This window comes from Hermetia illucens, chromosome 5, assembly GCF_905115235.1.
Source record: "Hermetia illucens chromosome 5, iHerIll2.2.curated.20191125, whole genome shotgun sequence".
Taxonomy (NCBI): Eukaryota; Metazoa; Arthropoda; class Insecta; order Diptera; family Stratiomyidae; genus Hermetia; species Hermetia illucens.
In genome coordinates, this window is record NC_051853.1 from 19,749,011 (window position 1) to 19,764,178 (window position 15,168).

Below are 15,168 nucleotides of genomic sequence, written 5' to 3' on the forward strand. Positions count from 1 at the left end.
GCATTCCACCCCCTTAAAGGATATTCCGATAACATATTTTCCATTATATTTAATTATAGGACAAAGTTTTGTCTATTACAAATCTTATCATGGAGGAGCTCCTTGGTGATGAGCGCGCCAATCGCGGCTTCCGTGCAAAATTTCCAGAAGAAGTTTTACAAGAGAATCTGGCCGGACAACTTTGGTTTGGAGCAGAATGTTTGGCAGCTGGCTCCTCAATAATGAATCGCGAGGTAGAAAGCTCTGCTATGCGACCATTAGCCAAAGCCGTTACGAAAACTTTGGATAATGTTCGTAATTTGCTAAGAGATCAGTGCCTTCGTAATAATATTCCGAACAGTCAAACGTTGCGATTGGATATAAATGATGCGGCCACTGAACAATTGTATGAATGTTTGAAGATTTTCGATCGGCTTTTTGCCGAATTCGAACTGCGTTATGTCAGTGCTATGGTTCAAGTGAAGTCGAAACAAGAATATGAAATGCAAGAACTTATCAGCGTATTGTTTTCTGAAACTTTGCAAAGAAGTTTGAAAATAGGGCTATTGGATCAGGAACAGGTAGACTCTTTCGACCCAGCTCTTATGTTTTCAATTCCACGACTAGCGATAGTAACAGGACTTGTGATTTACCCGCATGGGCCATTGAACATGGACATGCCAGCCGATCAATTGTCTGAAATGTTCCGACCCTTCAGAACGATTTTGATTAATATCAGAGATCTTTTAGGAACTTTAACAAAGGAAGAACTTTTCCAGCTAGAGAAACTTTTATGCACAAACGAAGATATGCATTTAAAGAAAACGGTAAATAGCAACAATAATAATAGTAATAAAGCAAGCTGTGATGAAGTCGACGATAAGAAGTCGAATAGTGATCATGATTTAGTTAATAGTAGCAAATTAATTGTCGATAATAATAGTAATCGTAATCGGGCATCTGTTCCGTATTCTGCAATGGTCGATTGTATGACTTCATCGACTTCGACTTCGGCGTCAGATTCTTCAGTAGAATGGACAGATGATGACAGCAACAAGGATTCAAAAGAATCCTTAATGACCGCTGACTGTGCCTCGGGCTTTCTGATACCTAACACAACTTTGGGAAACCTTCTACAGCCCATTGAAGGTCCACTGACTGATAATTTTATAGCTAGTGACGAAGAATATATCGATGCAAAATTATCTGAAGGTCAACCTTCAGATAATAACAATATCAATTTAGATTCTGGAATTAGTACCGAACTCAACCGTTCCTTAGATTCTGCCGAAAACATACAAGAGATCAATAAAAATGACGACCGTTCAACAACAACGACGACAATAGCACCATCGAAGGAATATTCACCAACTAATGCAAGAATAAACCAGGACGTCCCTAGTTGTAGTAAAATGGACACATCATCTGATTCTTCTGAAGAAAGTGAGTTGCAGACAATAAGCAATACATCGAAGCAAACTCAAGGTGAAACAATGCATCACTCTCATCACCATCACCACCACCACCATTCTACAAGATCGGACAAAACGAGGAGATCGACTAAAGGATCTTCTTCTCATCAACACAGACATCATCGACATCATTCCAAGAAGCGGTCAAGGAAGCACAGTTTGGACACCTCGAGCGGAGATACATCATCTTCGTGTTCTGATGGTGATCCCAGAGAAGTAAAGTTAGCTCTGAGGGCAGCCGGAAGAATGAAATTCAAGTAAGTAAATAATACATATTAAGCATTAATTTATTGGTGGGTAAGAATTTCTTTATTTCCCAAATATTATAGAGTGATGTATACATCACTTCTTGTTTCTTAACTTGGTAAGGAGTAACACCACTGCTCATGCCTAAAATAAAGCGACTTGTATCTTTTTTTTCGGTGGAGAAACTAGCTGTAACAGAGACATTCTCTCGGATCATGTTTAATTCACGTCTCACGTAGGGCAAGCATTTCAAAGAAAATCCTTAGTATCTTAAGGCTTATAGATACTTTTATATTCAACTTATCAAAAATGAATGAGGATGATCCCATCCGGAAAGTCTATAAGGGCAATATCTATGGTAAAAAAAGAAGACGAGGCAGAACCTGCTTAAGATGGAGCGATGGCGTAGGTCAGGACGCCAGACAGCTTTTAGGTATATCGAATTGGTGGACCTTGGCGCAAAACCGGGATGTCTGCAGTTCCTTATTAAGGCAAGCCTAGACCGGATACCGCTTGTTGCGCCGTTGATGATGATGATACGTTAGGTTCCTCTATTGAGTTCACCACGCGTTCTCCTGGTTCTCCGAGGGAGGAAGCAGGGATACGAATATTATGTATGCATTGGATGTAGCCAGCATCTTAATAATTATGGAAATCGGCCCGTAAAATCTTTCGTACAGCTCATGCTTGTACCTGATTCGCCATCGGTGTCCATTACGCTTTACTCCAATAGTTTCCGCATTATTTCAAATGCTAGCGTTCGGGTCCAAGCTTCGCACCCAAGGTAAAGCACAGATCTTATAACTGATTCGCAATCGCTGAGCTCCGTACTCCTGTATATACAGCTGACCTTCAGGATCACCAGGGCGAATAGATCGGTTTATTTGTTTTATTCGATTGTTTGGATCATTATGTCCATTTTGTTTTCGTTGAAAGGCACATTTATCTAGGGTGGGTATTTCTGCCTGAAATATACTCGAACCAGACGCCCAGGACACCCTGCGGATTAATGCATCTCGTACCTCTGCATGCGATGTGTTTTCATACAGTGCAATTTATTCGGACACGGATTGATTTTGAAACCACAATCAGAGCCCCCATCATGATTGACACAGCGATACTGGTTTATACTGAGTGCAGGCTCAGCATTCACACCAGTGGAGGTAAGGCCTATCTAACACCTCTGCCGCAACTAAGGGATGCGGCACCCGAGTTGTACAACTTCACGCTTAAGCTCCAAGGAGCTCTGCCCGCGATGTAGGCATAACCACACCCACCATGAACTCCCACAAGGGGCCAATCGCAAATAACCGGGCTAAGAGCGCATCCTGCAGGAATTCTCCTGAAGTATATGCTGTCAGAGGGCCATCCTGTTTGCAATGGTACCAGGTAACCTCCGGTGAGGCTTCGTGGTAAGAGCCACTTCAGATGAGTCCCTTGCAGACTCGGGTCTGATCGCCCTCCTCGGGTACGTGGAGACGCAATGCGATTCCAGAAAAGGTGCTTTTTTTACGCTAAACCATTCGTCAAGCCATTTTCTAATTTCTTCGAAATTGCTGAAGTGCTGATGATTGATGCGAAGAGGTGATCCGCAGATGGTGCCAGAACGGGTGCAAAAGTATGTCCCATCCGAACGATTTCAAGGTTTCTTTCACTGGTTTTGCTCTATGATACGGCGTATTCTCCTGGAACAAAATCACTTTGCCATGATTTCGGGCTCACTTCGGTCGTTTTTCTATCAATGCCTAGTTTGATGGCGATAGCGTTGTACATTATCCGTTTCACTGGGCTCCAAGGGTTCATAATACGCAATACCGCTCAGATACAGAATATGATCTTCCTGTTAAACGGACTTTTTCCGCTTCGAGTTTTCAAGATTATTCTATTTTTCATTATCCGTCACAATTGCATGCAAAAATGATTTCTTTTCATAGCGTTGAAGCAGCATTTCACATGGAACTTTGTGATTTTCCACTTGACGTTAATTCAAGTTATGGGGACCCATCTATCGAGTTTACTGATCTTTCCAACTGCTCGTAACCGTCTACTGATTGTTGCATGTGGACAAATTAAAGTTTGGTCTCGATCCAATAATTCTTGCAATAGATTGACATCCTATTTGTCTATCAGAACGCCCCTTGTCTTTCACATTACAATCAGCGCTTTCGAATTTTCGAAACCGTGTCTCAGATATTTGTATCGAAGGGGTGTGTTCATCATAGCAAACCAGCAAGCGATAACTTTCAGGAGCCTTTTTCTTTTGATGTAATAAGAAAAGTAGTTCGTGTCACACTATCAGACATGATGACTGAACGGTAAAACAATCTTTTTTTACAGACAACTAAGGTTTCGTTCAGGGCAGAGGCAGAAGCAACTAATCAGATGTTGTATCTGCCTCTGTCCTGTATTTTCTTATCATTAATCAAATCGGTCGAAACGTATGTAAAAATCTGGTGTATTTTGAATTAGATTTGAGAATGGTGCATGCTCATTCTTGAACAAGGACTGTTCCAATGGTGTCCTTGGAAATCACAATTACTATAAGTGGAGGTTTACCTGGACTAGCTTACCGCTGCGCATTGGTTCGATTAGTACTTAGCTCGTCTCCAATGTCGAAGTATTGTCCGACATGAGGCTTTCTTGTAAGTCCTGTTCACTTTGAGCCCTAGAAGACACAGGTCTAGGTCGTCCGGATACTTCTCAGTGAGCAGCAGCACGATCTCGGTAGGGCTTCCACTCGATATGTCCTCTGAAGTAACTTTGCTCGGCTTTTCTTTGCACACATGCACAGAGATGTTACCAAATTTGTAGTTGAGGAAGCAGTTACGGCATTTAATTGCCTCTAGGAGTTTGCCTTTGCCCTACACTTGAATTTTGTCTGAAGGTCTTTATTCTGAGCAAGTACGAGGCGCAAAAGATCCTCCGTCTCCATTGTTGCGACTTTAGGAAGGTAGACCGTCTCCATGTGTGCCTCTGATATATGACCCTCAGCATGTCGACAGTTCTGTTTCCTTCCAGCTTGGCAATTTGGGGACTGTGATCCGTGCCCTCCGGCGCGTAGTCTGTCAATATAAGACCTGGTTGCAAACGTATGGTGGTGAACACGAACACGGTACTCCATCCATTGCACATTCGTATGACGACAAGGTCTTCGATGATTCCTCACGAATAAGTATTTGCTGCGAAATTATTTCCGGCCGTCTATCTGTGATTTTCTGCCTCATGGGTTTGGATTTCGGTTTATTGAGAGTATTCCACTCTGGTGGGTTCATCTCCGCTGCTCCTCTATTCTTTGTTCCCGCTGTTGAAAGCTTCGGTCTACTTTCAGAGTTCTAAGAACCTCTTTCGGTTCCAGGCCTTCCTTAAGATATGTCAATATCATTTAGCTCCTGACCTCAATTCTGTATGTTTTCAATCTACGGCACCTGTATTTGGTTCTAATCATGCAAATCTAACATTAGATGTTAGAGAAGCATCTTTTCTGACTGAGAATGTAACAGACTGAATAGAGTGCCATCTGGGGATGTGCAGATTCTTTTATGTATGGATTTGTTTGGCAAGCATGTCAATTTTATGATTAGATTGTTGCTATATTCAAGATGTTAGTCCTTATAATTTGATGCATCATGGAGACTGAACATCGGCTGTTATTCTGTATGTCTTCTCATTCTCAACTTTTGTGTTAAAGTTGCCAAGTAATATTTAGGTGCCTTTTGGTGGCAGTGAATCAAAAAGTCTTTCCAGACTATCGTAGAAATTGTCTTTCTTTTCATGGAGCATGGACATTTATCAATCAGTCGTTAGAGGAATTGCACGCATTTATGGTTTTAAAGTCGGTGATGTTTGGTTTAGTTCTCTACTAAGGAAGCGCCTCCAAATTGTTTGTTTTGCTTTCCATGGCTTGGCTTTCCATTTTTGAAAATTGTACGCGACTTCATGTCAATAGTCACGCGGTCAATTCATTTCGTATCCTTTACTGATAGCATTTTGAGTCTACAGCTGTTGGCCTGCCGAAAGAGGCTTTCAAGTTTCTGGTTTCAATCGCAAAATCAGTTTTGATCACATCCGAAATGAGGATATCCGCGATCGTTATGGGGTTGCATCTGATGCATGGTATGGTCATGCAATTCGTGCTAACGAGAATTCACTTGCCAAGATTGGTCTGAACATCGAAGTCGATGATAAACGACCAAAAGGCAGGCCGAAACAACGGTGGCTTGATACGCTGGATGGGGATTTAAAAGCCCGAGATTGCACCCAGATTAGGCATTCGATAGAGCTAAATGGCGAAACCGATCACGACAAGCCGACCCCGCTTGTGGACGGGACAAAGGCTGGAGAAAAAAAAGAAGAATCTAATAAGAAGCGTTCATTTCTTGCTGCTGGCGGGTTTTAACTTCATCGCTCCGCTGCCCCCGATTTGGAGGATCAGACTGAATATTGTCCCCGTGCTATAGTTAATGGGTTTCTGCAACTTCACTTTCCTTGAGAAACTTTAATCCGAATCTGACAAATAAAATTTCACGTGTTGCGAAACAACAGGATTAATATCAAAACTCTTGTCCCGAACTTTCAATTTCATGGCAGAAAAATCATGTGAATTATTTTCAACCTGAAATCTATTCAACGAACGTTATCGCATCCTTGCCGCGCAGCTCTTTTTCCGTGTTACATCTTGCTTGGATATTCATTTTCGAACACACTGGAACTTACGGAATTAATCGGTCAAAAATTTATCAGTATTTTATTTTAAACGAGAAAGTGTTATTCCCTCTACGCATGCGACGTCGGATCAAAAAGTTCCAGGACTTCCTCAATTATTCTTTATTATAAATATTTACAATTGTTCTAATTTATCTCCTTCAAAATAATCCTCTTGAGAGCGAATACACTTCTCCCACCGGTGTTTCCACTGTCCCACACATCTGGAAAACTCTATTTCTTGGATGCTGCTCAACTGTCCTTGATATCTCCTCCATCGTCTGAAATCGCTGTCATTTCATTCGGTACTTGAGTTTTACGAACAGCCAGTCACAAGAAACCAGGTCAGGAAAATAGGGGTGATGGGGAAGAGTTCTTATCGAGTTTTTGGCCGAAAACTTGCGAATGTGGAGCGTGGTATGACAAGGCTCCCACTATTTTGAACTCATTCTACGAATCTTTTAGCGTAATGTTCTGATGGTTTGGAGCTATCGATAACGATTGATTGTCTCACCGGGTGGAAAGAATTCGTAATGGATGACACCGATCGAATCGAAGAAAACAGTGAGCATCACTTCACCTGGCGAGCTTTTTTTGGTTTGGTGAATATTTTGACTTCCACTGGGACGACTGCAGTTTGGTTTTCAGGTCGCGAAGTAGCCATAAACCCAAGACTCGTCACATGCAATGAAGGTTTCCGAATAGGCGATGCGCTTTTTGATCTTCTGTCATCTGTCATAGAATGAATTTGACTGCAACTTTTCTCATTTTCAATTTTGGGGTCAAATGCTCCTGAAATAACCCAAATGAGACGTCGCGCTCTGCTGCCATCTCTCGAATCGTCAAACGACGATTGGAAGGCACAAGAGCATTTAGATACTTTGGCCACACAAAAGTCCTCAATTGAGGTTGAAAGCCTTCCTGAACGAGGGTCAGTTTCTGTTGATGTTCCGCCTTTCTTGAACTGTTTAAACCAAGCATGACACCGTGAACGACTTATCACTTCATCACCAAAGGCTTGCTGCAGTATTTGAAAAGTTTGAGCAATTTGCCCAGTTTAACGCAAACACGTTGCTCCTCCTTGACGTCCATGACAAAAAAACGCGAACACGAAAAAAAGACTTCACTAAACTTAGAGTAACATAGCAAAATAGACATGTACTGCGTAATGTTGTACTCGCCATTTGTAGGCATTTTCAAGCACTATTTCCAGTCCAAAATTCCAAAGGACTTGTTTTACAGATATCAGATTTCTTTCTTTATTTTAGGTTGAATGCAGATTTCATGTTAATAAATAAATTTATTTTTCTAACTCTACAGTGGTCTTACCCCTTAAGATTTCGAGTAAAAGTGTCCAAGTAACGTTTGCCCTTTTTTTCTATTTTAGAAGTACTGACGTTTTGCTACATCGCCTATTCGTATGTATAGCGGGAGTAGCTGACCAATTGCAAACAAATTTCGCAGCGGATTTAAGACAAATCTTACGTAGCGTCTTCCTAATAAACACGACGCCAGCTCAACAAGAAATTGATATTCCAACGAAAAGGAAAGATTCCGATTTATTCGAATTTCGAGCTAGTGAACAAGATGTCATTCAAGAAAGTGCTGGATCGAATCAAAGTATTTATTCGGCTGAAGAAGTAAATCCAGAACTGGATAATGTGTTCTCAGATCGAGCAACGCCGCTTCCACATGAGCGCGGTGGAAGCCTTGAAAGTGATGTGAGGAATAGAAATCGTTCAAATATCTCACGAAGCCGAAGCTTAGGTGAAGATAGTTCCGAATGTATGTCAACGAGTCAAGTTCGTCCAAATTCACTGCGTGAGCGAAGTGCATCTCGTGACAGTGAGTCCGGTAGCAACACTCCAGGAAATTCATCGTCTGCAAGCAATTCTCCAGTAGGAGGGCGGCTGACAAGATCGCTTGGAAGTTCAGTACCAACTTACAGTCAAACACCGCTCCAGACTGAAAGACGTAGAGCTCAGCCTTCACCATCACCACCGCTCAGACAATCCCCACCTGCTTGGATACCTGATGAAGATGCTCCCCGTTGTATGGCTTGCACTACTCCATTCACTGCATTCCGGCGACGTCATCATTGTCGCAATTGTGGTGGTGTATTCTGTGGAGGCTGTTCTAATTCATCGGCGCCTCTTCCTAAATACGGTCTAAATAAAGCTGTCCGTGTTTGCCGGGACTGTTATATTCGTGAAGTTGGAAGATGAGAGATCTTGATCGATAGATTTTCTATAAAGTTTAATTACTTCAAACTTTTCTGTTCAAAATGATAAAAAGCATTTTCAATAGTTTGTCATTATATCTATGTAAATATGTTAAAGAGATGTTTCGTTATACTTCACTTTTGGAAATAATTTATCTGAAGGGTGGCCGGTGGTGTTCAGAAAAACGTACTGCTCCCATATTACCACGAAAAGTGAGTGAATTTGCAGCTTGTACTTAAGTAAGAATCAGATGCAATCAATGCTTGGCATTCCTTCAATAGCGACAACATTTGCTGGTGACGTTCAATGTTTTGAATATATTTAATTAAACGAAAAGAAAATAAGTTTGTTATTTGACATTTTTGGCATATTCATGTTTTGTTAGATTTTTAGACATAGTAAGGCAATTTCAACACTTCAACAACAGTCAACGGTATAGACACAGTTTCTTACTGGCGAATGGCTCTCAGATAATATATTTCCACTGTAGGTTAATTCTTGACCATTTTCTTTCAAAGTTTTAATCGTTTTTTCTAGATAGAGTTGTTTTATATTATAATTATCATCTATATTGTAGTTGAAACAAAAAAAGAAATATTTTTATACTTTTATTTTATGGGAACAAAAATTTTAATAATTTGCTAGCTTCTTGACGATTTTCCAATTCTAAACAACTTGAATTCTCTGAAAAACTTATCTAACGGTTATTTTATTTCCTGAGTTGTAACTTGTAAAGTCCGGAGAGTATGAGTGGATATTCAAAATTATGTTTCCGACTGTAAGCTTTAATGATGTATTTTGAAATGGAAAGAAAAGAAGTTGAATATAAGCATAAATGAAACTTCATAGTTTAATCTTGACTGCTTTTAACGCTATTTGTTAAACGGACTTTTGTGATTTTCCATTGTATGATTTAAATTGTATTGTAATAATATATGACATCGTTATCGATAACATTATTTTATTCTATTTATTTTTTATTGGTACACTGTATTTCAGCGGCTCACTTCCAAATACCTTCCTTACCTTTGGAGATAACCATGAGACGCTGCAGGGTTGATTGCTTCCTCATTACTCGTGGGATGAAATTGGGGATAACAATATTTTAGTTTATTTAAATGGGACTCCAGGGATATGAAGACAGTACCCAACACGGTTGAGAGTCGCTCAACAACATCAGAGCGGCTCTTCACCCTTGGATGTTTTGGCAGTTATGCCGTCAACCAACAGGAACGGAAGACCTAGGTGAATCAACTCAATGAATTTATCATCTGCGCCTATTACCGTGTCACAGATTTGGAACGGAATCCGACTACATGACGCGTTCATAACCCGTTTTCCGGTACTACGTCATGTTCCGGAACAGAACGTCCTTAACTAGTACCGGTTGATAGTGAATAATAACCAACTGCCCTACCAACTAGGCAACAAATCTTCCAAGAGGTTTCACTTGAGCTGTCCGGATAGCTCAATGGTTAGAGCACTAGGCTGTCATACGGAAGGTCGCGGGATTTGACGTCGGATACCAGTCGACTCAGCTGTGAATGAGTACCTGAGTCAAATCAGGGTAATAATCTCGGGCGAGCGCAATGCTGACCACATTGCCTCCTGGTGTACCGTTACGGTCTTGAATGAAGTGCTCTAACACACTTCAAGGTCCTGATCCAATATGGATTGTTGCGCCAACGATTATTATTATTTCACTTGAGCTCGGTCTCTCTCTCAAATATGTTAGGTGACGTCCCCCATTCTCCATACATTGCGTAAACCGGTTTCTGGCGTTTGTCATGACTCTTGCTAGCATAGCAGGTGTTATGTTGGCAATTTCTTCTTGGGTGTTGGTCTTCAAATCTTGTAGGGTTCTTGGACGGTTCACATACACACGGGATTTCAAAAAACCCCATAGAAAAAAATCACAAGGGGACAGATCGGGAGAGCGTGCCGGCCATTCCAAATCGCCTCTAATTGAGATAAGGCGCTCTGGAAAGTGCTCCCTCAAAACAGCCATCGATGCTCTTAAAGTGTGTGCTGTTGCACCGTCTTGTTGAAACCAAGTGTCCCCAAATCCAAATTTTCTAGCTGTGGGAAAAAAAATTCTGTAGTATGTTTACATACCGGTCCAAATTCACTGTCACTGTAGCCTCGTTTTCCTAAAAAAAACCAGGGACCAATAATTCCAGCTGAGGAAATTGCACACCACACTGTGACTTTGGGTGAATGCAAAGGCTTTTGATGCAATTCTCGAGGGTTGGTGTCAGCCCAGTAGCGCATGTTTTGTTTGTTAACCGACCCACACAAATGAAAATGGGCTTCATCGCTAAAAAAAAACAATAGCACCCTCGGGAACGACATCAAGAAGAAGCTCACACGCGTTCATCCGAGAATTGAAGTCACGTTCTGAAAGTTCCTGCACTATCGCCATCTTATAGGGATGAAAATGAAGATCATCATGAAGAATTCTTCTCACAGAACGATCGGATAGTCCAAGGGCAGATGCGTGTTTGCGCGCAGAACGCCGTGGCGATCGCAACATTGACGCTCTCACTGCTTCAATGTTCTCAGGTGATCTAACGGGCCGAGGGACTCGAGTTCTTCCTTTTGTCGCACTTGCAGTTTGTCTGAATGTAGTGACCCATGTAACAATTGATTTGCGGTCTGGGACGGGAGCCAACGGGGCTAAATTAAAGCGATTCCGAAATGCACGCTGTGTTGCAATAACCGAACATCCGCTTGAAAAGTAAACCTCAACGGCAAAGGCACGCTTCTCACTATTCCAACGCATGATGGCGACTGAGCCGTGTCGGGACAAAACTTTACAGTATCCCCTCTTGAACGAGATCACTAGCGCTCCGCTATGACATCAACTAACTGAGTGGCGCGCATTTTAAAAAAGGAAGTTATGCTGCCGCACCTTGTACGTTGCAGCAGCCACGGTTATTCGTCTCCATAATCAACATCTTAGAGCGAATAACAGAGGTATGCGCAAAAGGACTTTACCGTTCTGGGTATTTCGGCTCAACAAAAGAGTCGAACAGTTGGGAAAGAAGATTGACCGTGTCACGCAAGCACTTCTTGGAAATCTATCACCAAGAGTGAACAGATGCGTTGCATTGAAAACTACCATCTCTCCAATGATATGCCAATAGAAGAAATCCTCGAGGGGCTGAAGCGGAAACTTGCGGTATGTTCCAATCGCAACCGTAGTTATTAAAAGAGCTTTCAGCGAAGGACAGACAACACCTTGTTCTTCCAATACTAACACTGACTCAAATCGTGAAAGTAACCTCGATCTGGATCAGCCAGAAGACTTCTGGAGAGGTGTTTGGAGCGAACCTAGCCGTTGCAATTTAGAAGCAGCGTGGCTCCGACATCTTATGCGTTCATGCGAGGCCCTCCTGCAAATGACCACGTCTGACATTACTGAAGCTGACGTAGAAACAGCCGTTATAAAGGCAGGTAATTGGAAGCCGCCAGGAGTTGATAAGATTCACAACTTCTGTCTGAAGCGGTTCAAGAGGAAAATTTTCGATCCGAAATTAGTTCCACCTTTTTTTCACTAAGGGGATAACTTTTCTGATCCCCAAGGAACAGGGTGCCTCTTGCCCTTCAAAATGTTGACCAATTACTTGTCTTCCTACCATCTACAGGTCTTCACTTCAGTTTTGTGTGTGAACATCTCAAAACATCTTGATATTCATAAATTGATAGCTGAGAAGCAAAAAGGATGTGGAAAACGCTCCCGAGGTCCGAGAGATACCAATCAGGCGTGGCATCTTCCAAGGCGACTCTCTGATCCCACTGTGGTTTTGTTTGGCTTTGAATCTGTTATTCTATCTTCTGCATGAAAGCAAATACGGGTTCCAAGTCAAGCATGGTATATTGTCGAAATGAACATTAAGCAATGTATATTGACGACATCAAATTGCATGCCCAAGATGAAAACCAACTTCGCTCCTTGCTGGACATCACCATCCAGTTCAGTAGAGATATCGGCATGCAATTGAGTTCTCCAAACTCGCATAAAAATAATTGTTCGAGGAAAAAACACCGACAACAAACGATACAGCCAAAATAACATTCAAATTGAGGGTATGGACGACGTCTATGAATACCTCAACATATTGCAAGCAACAACACCTACTGTGGCAATAATGAAATCTAAATTGCTGGGGGAAAATAAAATAATGGCAATCACCACCTTCGCCATAGTGGAGTAATACGGATTTAGAATCTGTCAACAGAGGGGTAAGAGTAATTCTTGCAAACAGCAACATGCCCAATAGAGCTGCCGAAAAAATTGATTGATTTTCGTGAATTTTTCTTCGAGAAACAATCCTCTAGCCGATTACATCAGGCTACCGTCATGTCAAGATAATAAATTGTCTCCTTTGAACTTGAAAAGCAGAGAATGGGATCCCATGTCGAATCTTACTTCAATCCAACAGAAGATCGACATGTGGAAAGAGAAACCTATTCACGGAGGTCATATTAAAAATTTGTTGTTGTTAGGCATTGACATCGAAGCCTCCAACAAATGGTTGACTAATGATGTACTTTTCTATGAGACCGAAGCACTCCTAACTTCAATTCAGGATGCCTCGCTGCCAACAAAAAATTACAAACGGTACATCCTTCACGACTCCCCAATCACCAACTGCAGTTATAGGTTATGCAACTGCGAAGAGGAAACCATCCAGCACATAACATCTGCGTGCCGGATGTTGAGCAGTACCGAGTACACCAAACGTCATAACTTCGTCTGCAAGATTCTCCATCAAAACCTTGCGTTGATGTATAAATTAGTGGCAACCTACCATTCTTATAAGTACGATATACTCCGCAGACAATCTTGGAAAATGATCGGGTCAAACTACTGTGCGATCACATTATTGCCATCGACCACAGTGTTAATCACAACAGACTCGATCTAGTTCTGCTTCTGGAGGAAGAAAGAGCGTGGTTCATAATAGATGTGACCGTACCGTTGGACTGGAATACTGTTGCAAAACAGCACGAAAAAATCCGGAGCTACGGCCCCTTGGCGGACGATATGAAGTAGACTTGGAGACTACAAAAGATCAAAGTAGTTCCAGTTGTAATTTCAGCGACGGGATTCATCATCATCAACGGCGCAACAACCGGTATCCGGTCTAGGCCTGCCTTAATAAGGAACTCCAGACATCCCGGCTTTGCAAAGAGGTCCATCAATTCGATATCCTTAAAAGCTGTTTGGCGTCCTGGTCTATGCCAGCGCTCCATCTTAGGCAGGGTCTGCCTCGTCTTCTTTTTTTACCATAGATATTGCCCTTATAGACTTTCCGGATGGGATCATCCTCATCCTTACGGATTAAGTGACCCGCCCACCGTAACCTATTGAGCCGGATTTTATCCACAACCGGACGGTCATGGTATCGCTCATAGATTTTGTCATTGTGTAGGCTACGGAATCGTCCATCGTCATGTAGGGGGCCAAAAATTCTTCGGAGGATTCTTCTCTCGAACGCGGCCAAGAGTTCGCAATTTTTCTTGCTAAGAACCCAAGTTTCCGAGGAATACATGAGGACTGGCAAGATCATAGTCTTGTACAGTAAGAACTTTGACCCTATGGTGAGACGTTTCGAGCGGAACAGTTTTTGTAAGCTGAAATAGGCTCTGTTGGCTGACAACAACCGTGCGCGGATTTCATCATCGTAGCTGTTATCGGTTGTGATTTTCAACCCTAGATAGGACAAATTATCAACGGTTTCCAAGTTGGTGTCGCCTGTTCGATCTGGATGAAAGCAGTTTGTACGTCTCGGGTCATTCTTCCCAAAATGTTTTGAACTCTGTTATTTCAACATTTTACCTCTTTCACGCTTTATTCTAATGTAATAATACTTAAAACCAAAATCTTATTCTAGAAAGATAACAAAACGACGGTAACGTTTGGCATACGTGAACTGACTTTTTATCTAGCCTGTTTGCAACATGTCATTCTTGACATTTGCCACCCCAGTCTCTCGTCCGTCAGCTGTTTCTGCGGTCATTGAATGCAGCGGCGGAGGCGAATTCATATTGGTGCCTAAGTTCGCGCTTCCGATGTGCCACCACAATGTCGATATAGTCCTCTTTCTACAATACAAAATATACAAATATCGAATTTCGTTAAAGATTTTATTTCTGGCCCGCAAGAAAAGCTCGGACCCGGGAGAATCATCCCATTCCTTCCCCTTCAATACGAGCCGTACCACATTTGTGTGGAATTTGATTGCTCCGAAGCTTCGAGTTTCTCTTGCAGGTTGCATTTTAAGAGCAACCTCCTCCTGAGCGTAGAGCCCACCCCTCCTGTCTTTCAGACATTATGCATGACGGACGTCAGACTGATGGGAGATTGATCGTGTATAGCAGGTCATCAAATTTCGAACCACATAAGTATATTTTGAAAATATCGAATTTTTAGCTATAAAAAGAAAAAAAAATCTAAAGAGGGTTTCCGATGTTTGTCGTAATACCTCTCAGCAGTTTGAATTTGTAACAGTTAAACAGCAAATTAATATTCGCTTGGTAAA

The 15,168-nt window shown here is 41.9% G+C and overlaps 1 protein-coding gene across 1 annotated transcript in view; it reads left to right on the plus strand.

The window, feature by feature from the left end:
* The window catches only part of LOC119656556 (lateral signaling target protein 2 homolog), a 54,337-nt gene extending 44,758 nt beyond the window's left edge, over window positions 1-9,579 (plus strand). Inside the window, exons 3-4 of the mRNA XM_038062934.1 lie at window positions 60-1,708; window positions 7,786-9,579. Coding sequence (XP_037918862.1) covers window positions 60-1,708; window positions 7,786-8,623 — 2,487 coding nt within the window. The 3' untranslated portion in view covers window positions 8,624-9,579. The remainder of the gene's footprint in view (window positions 1-59; window positions 1,709-7,785) is intronic.
* Window positions 9,580-15,168: the final 5,589 nt, after the last annotated feature.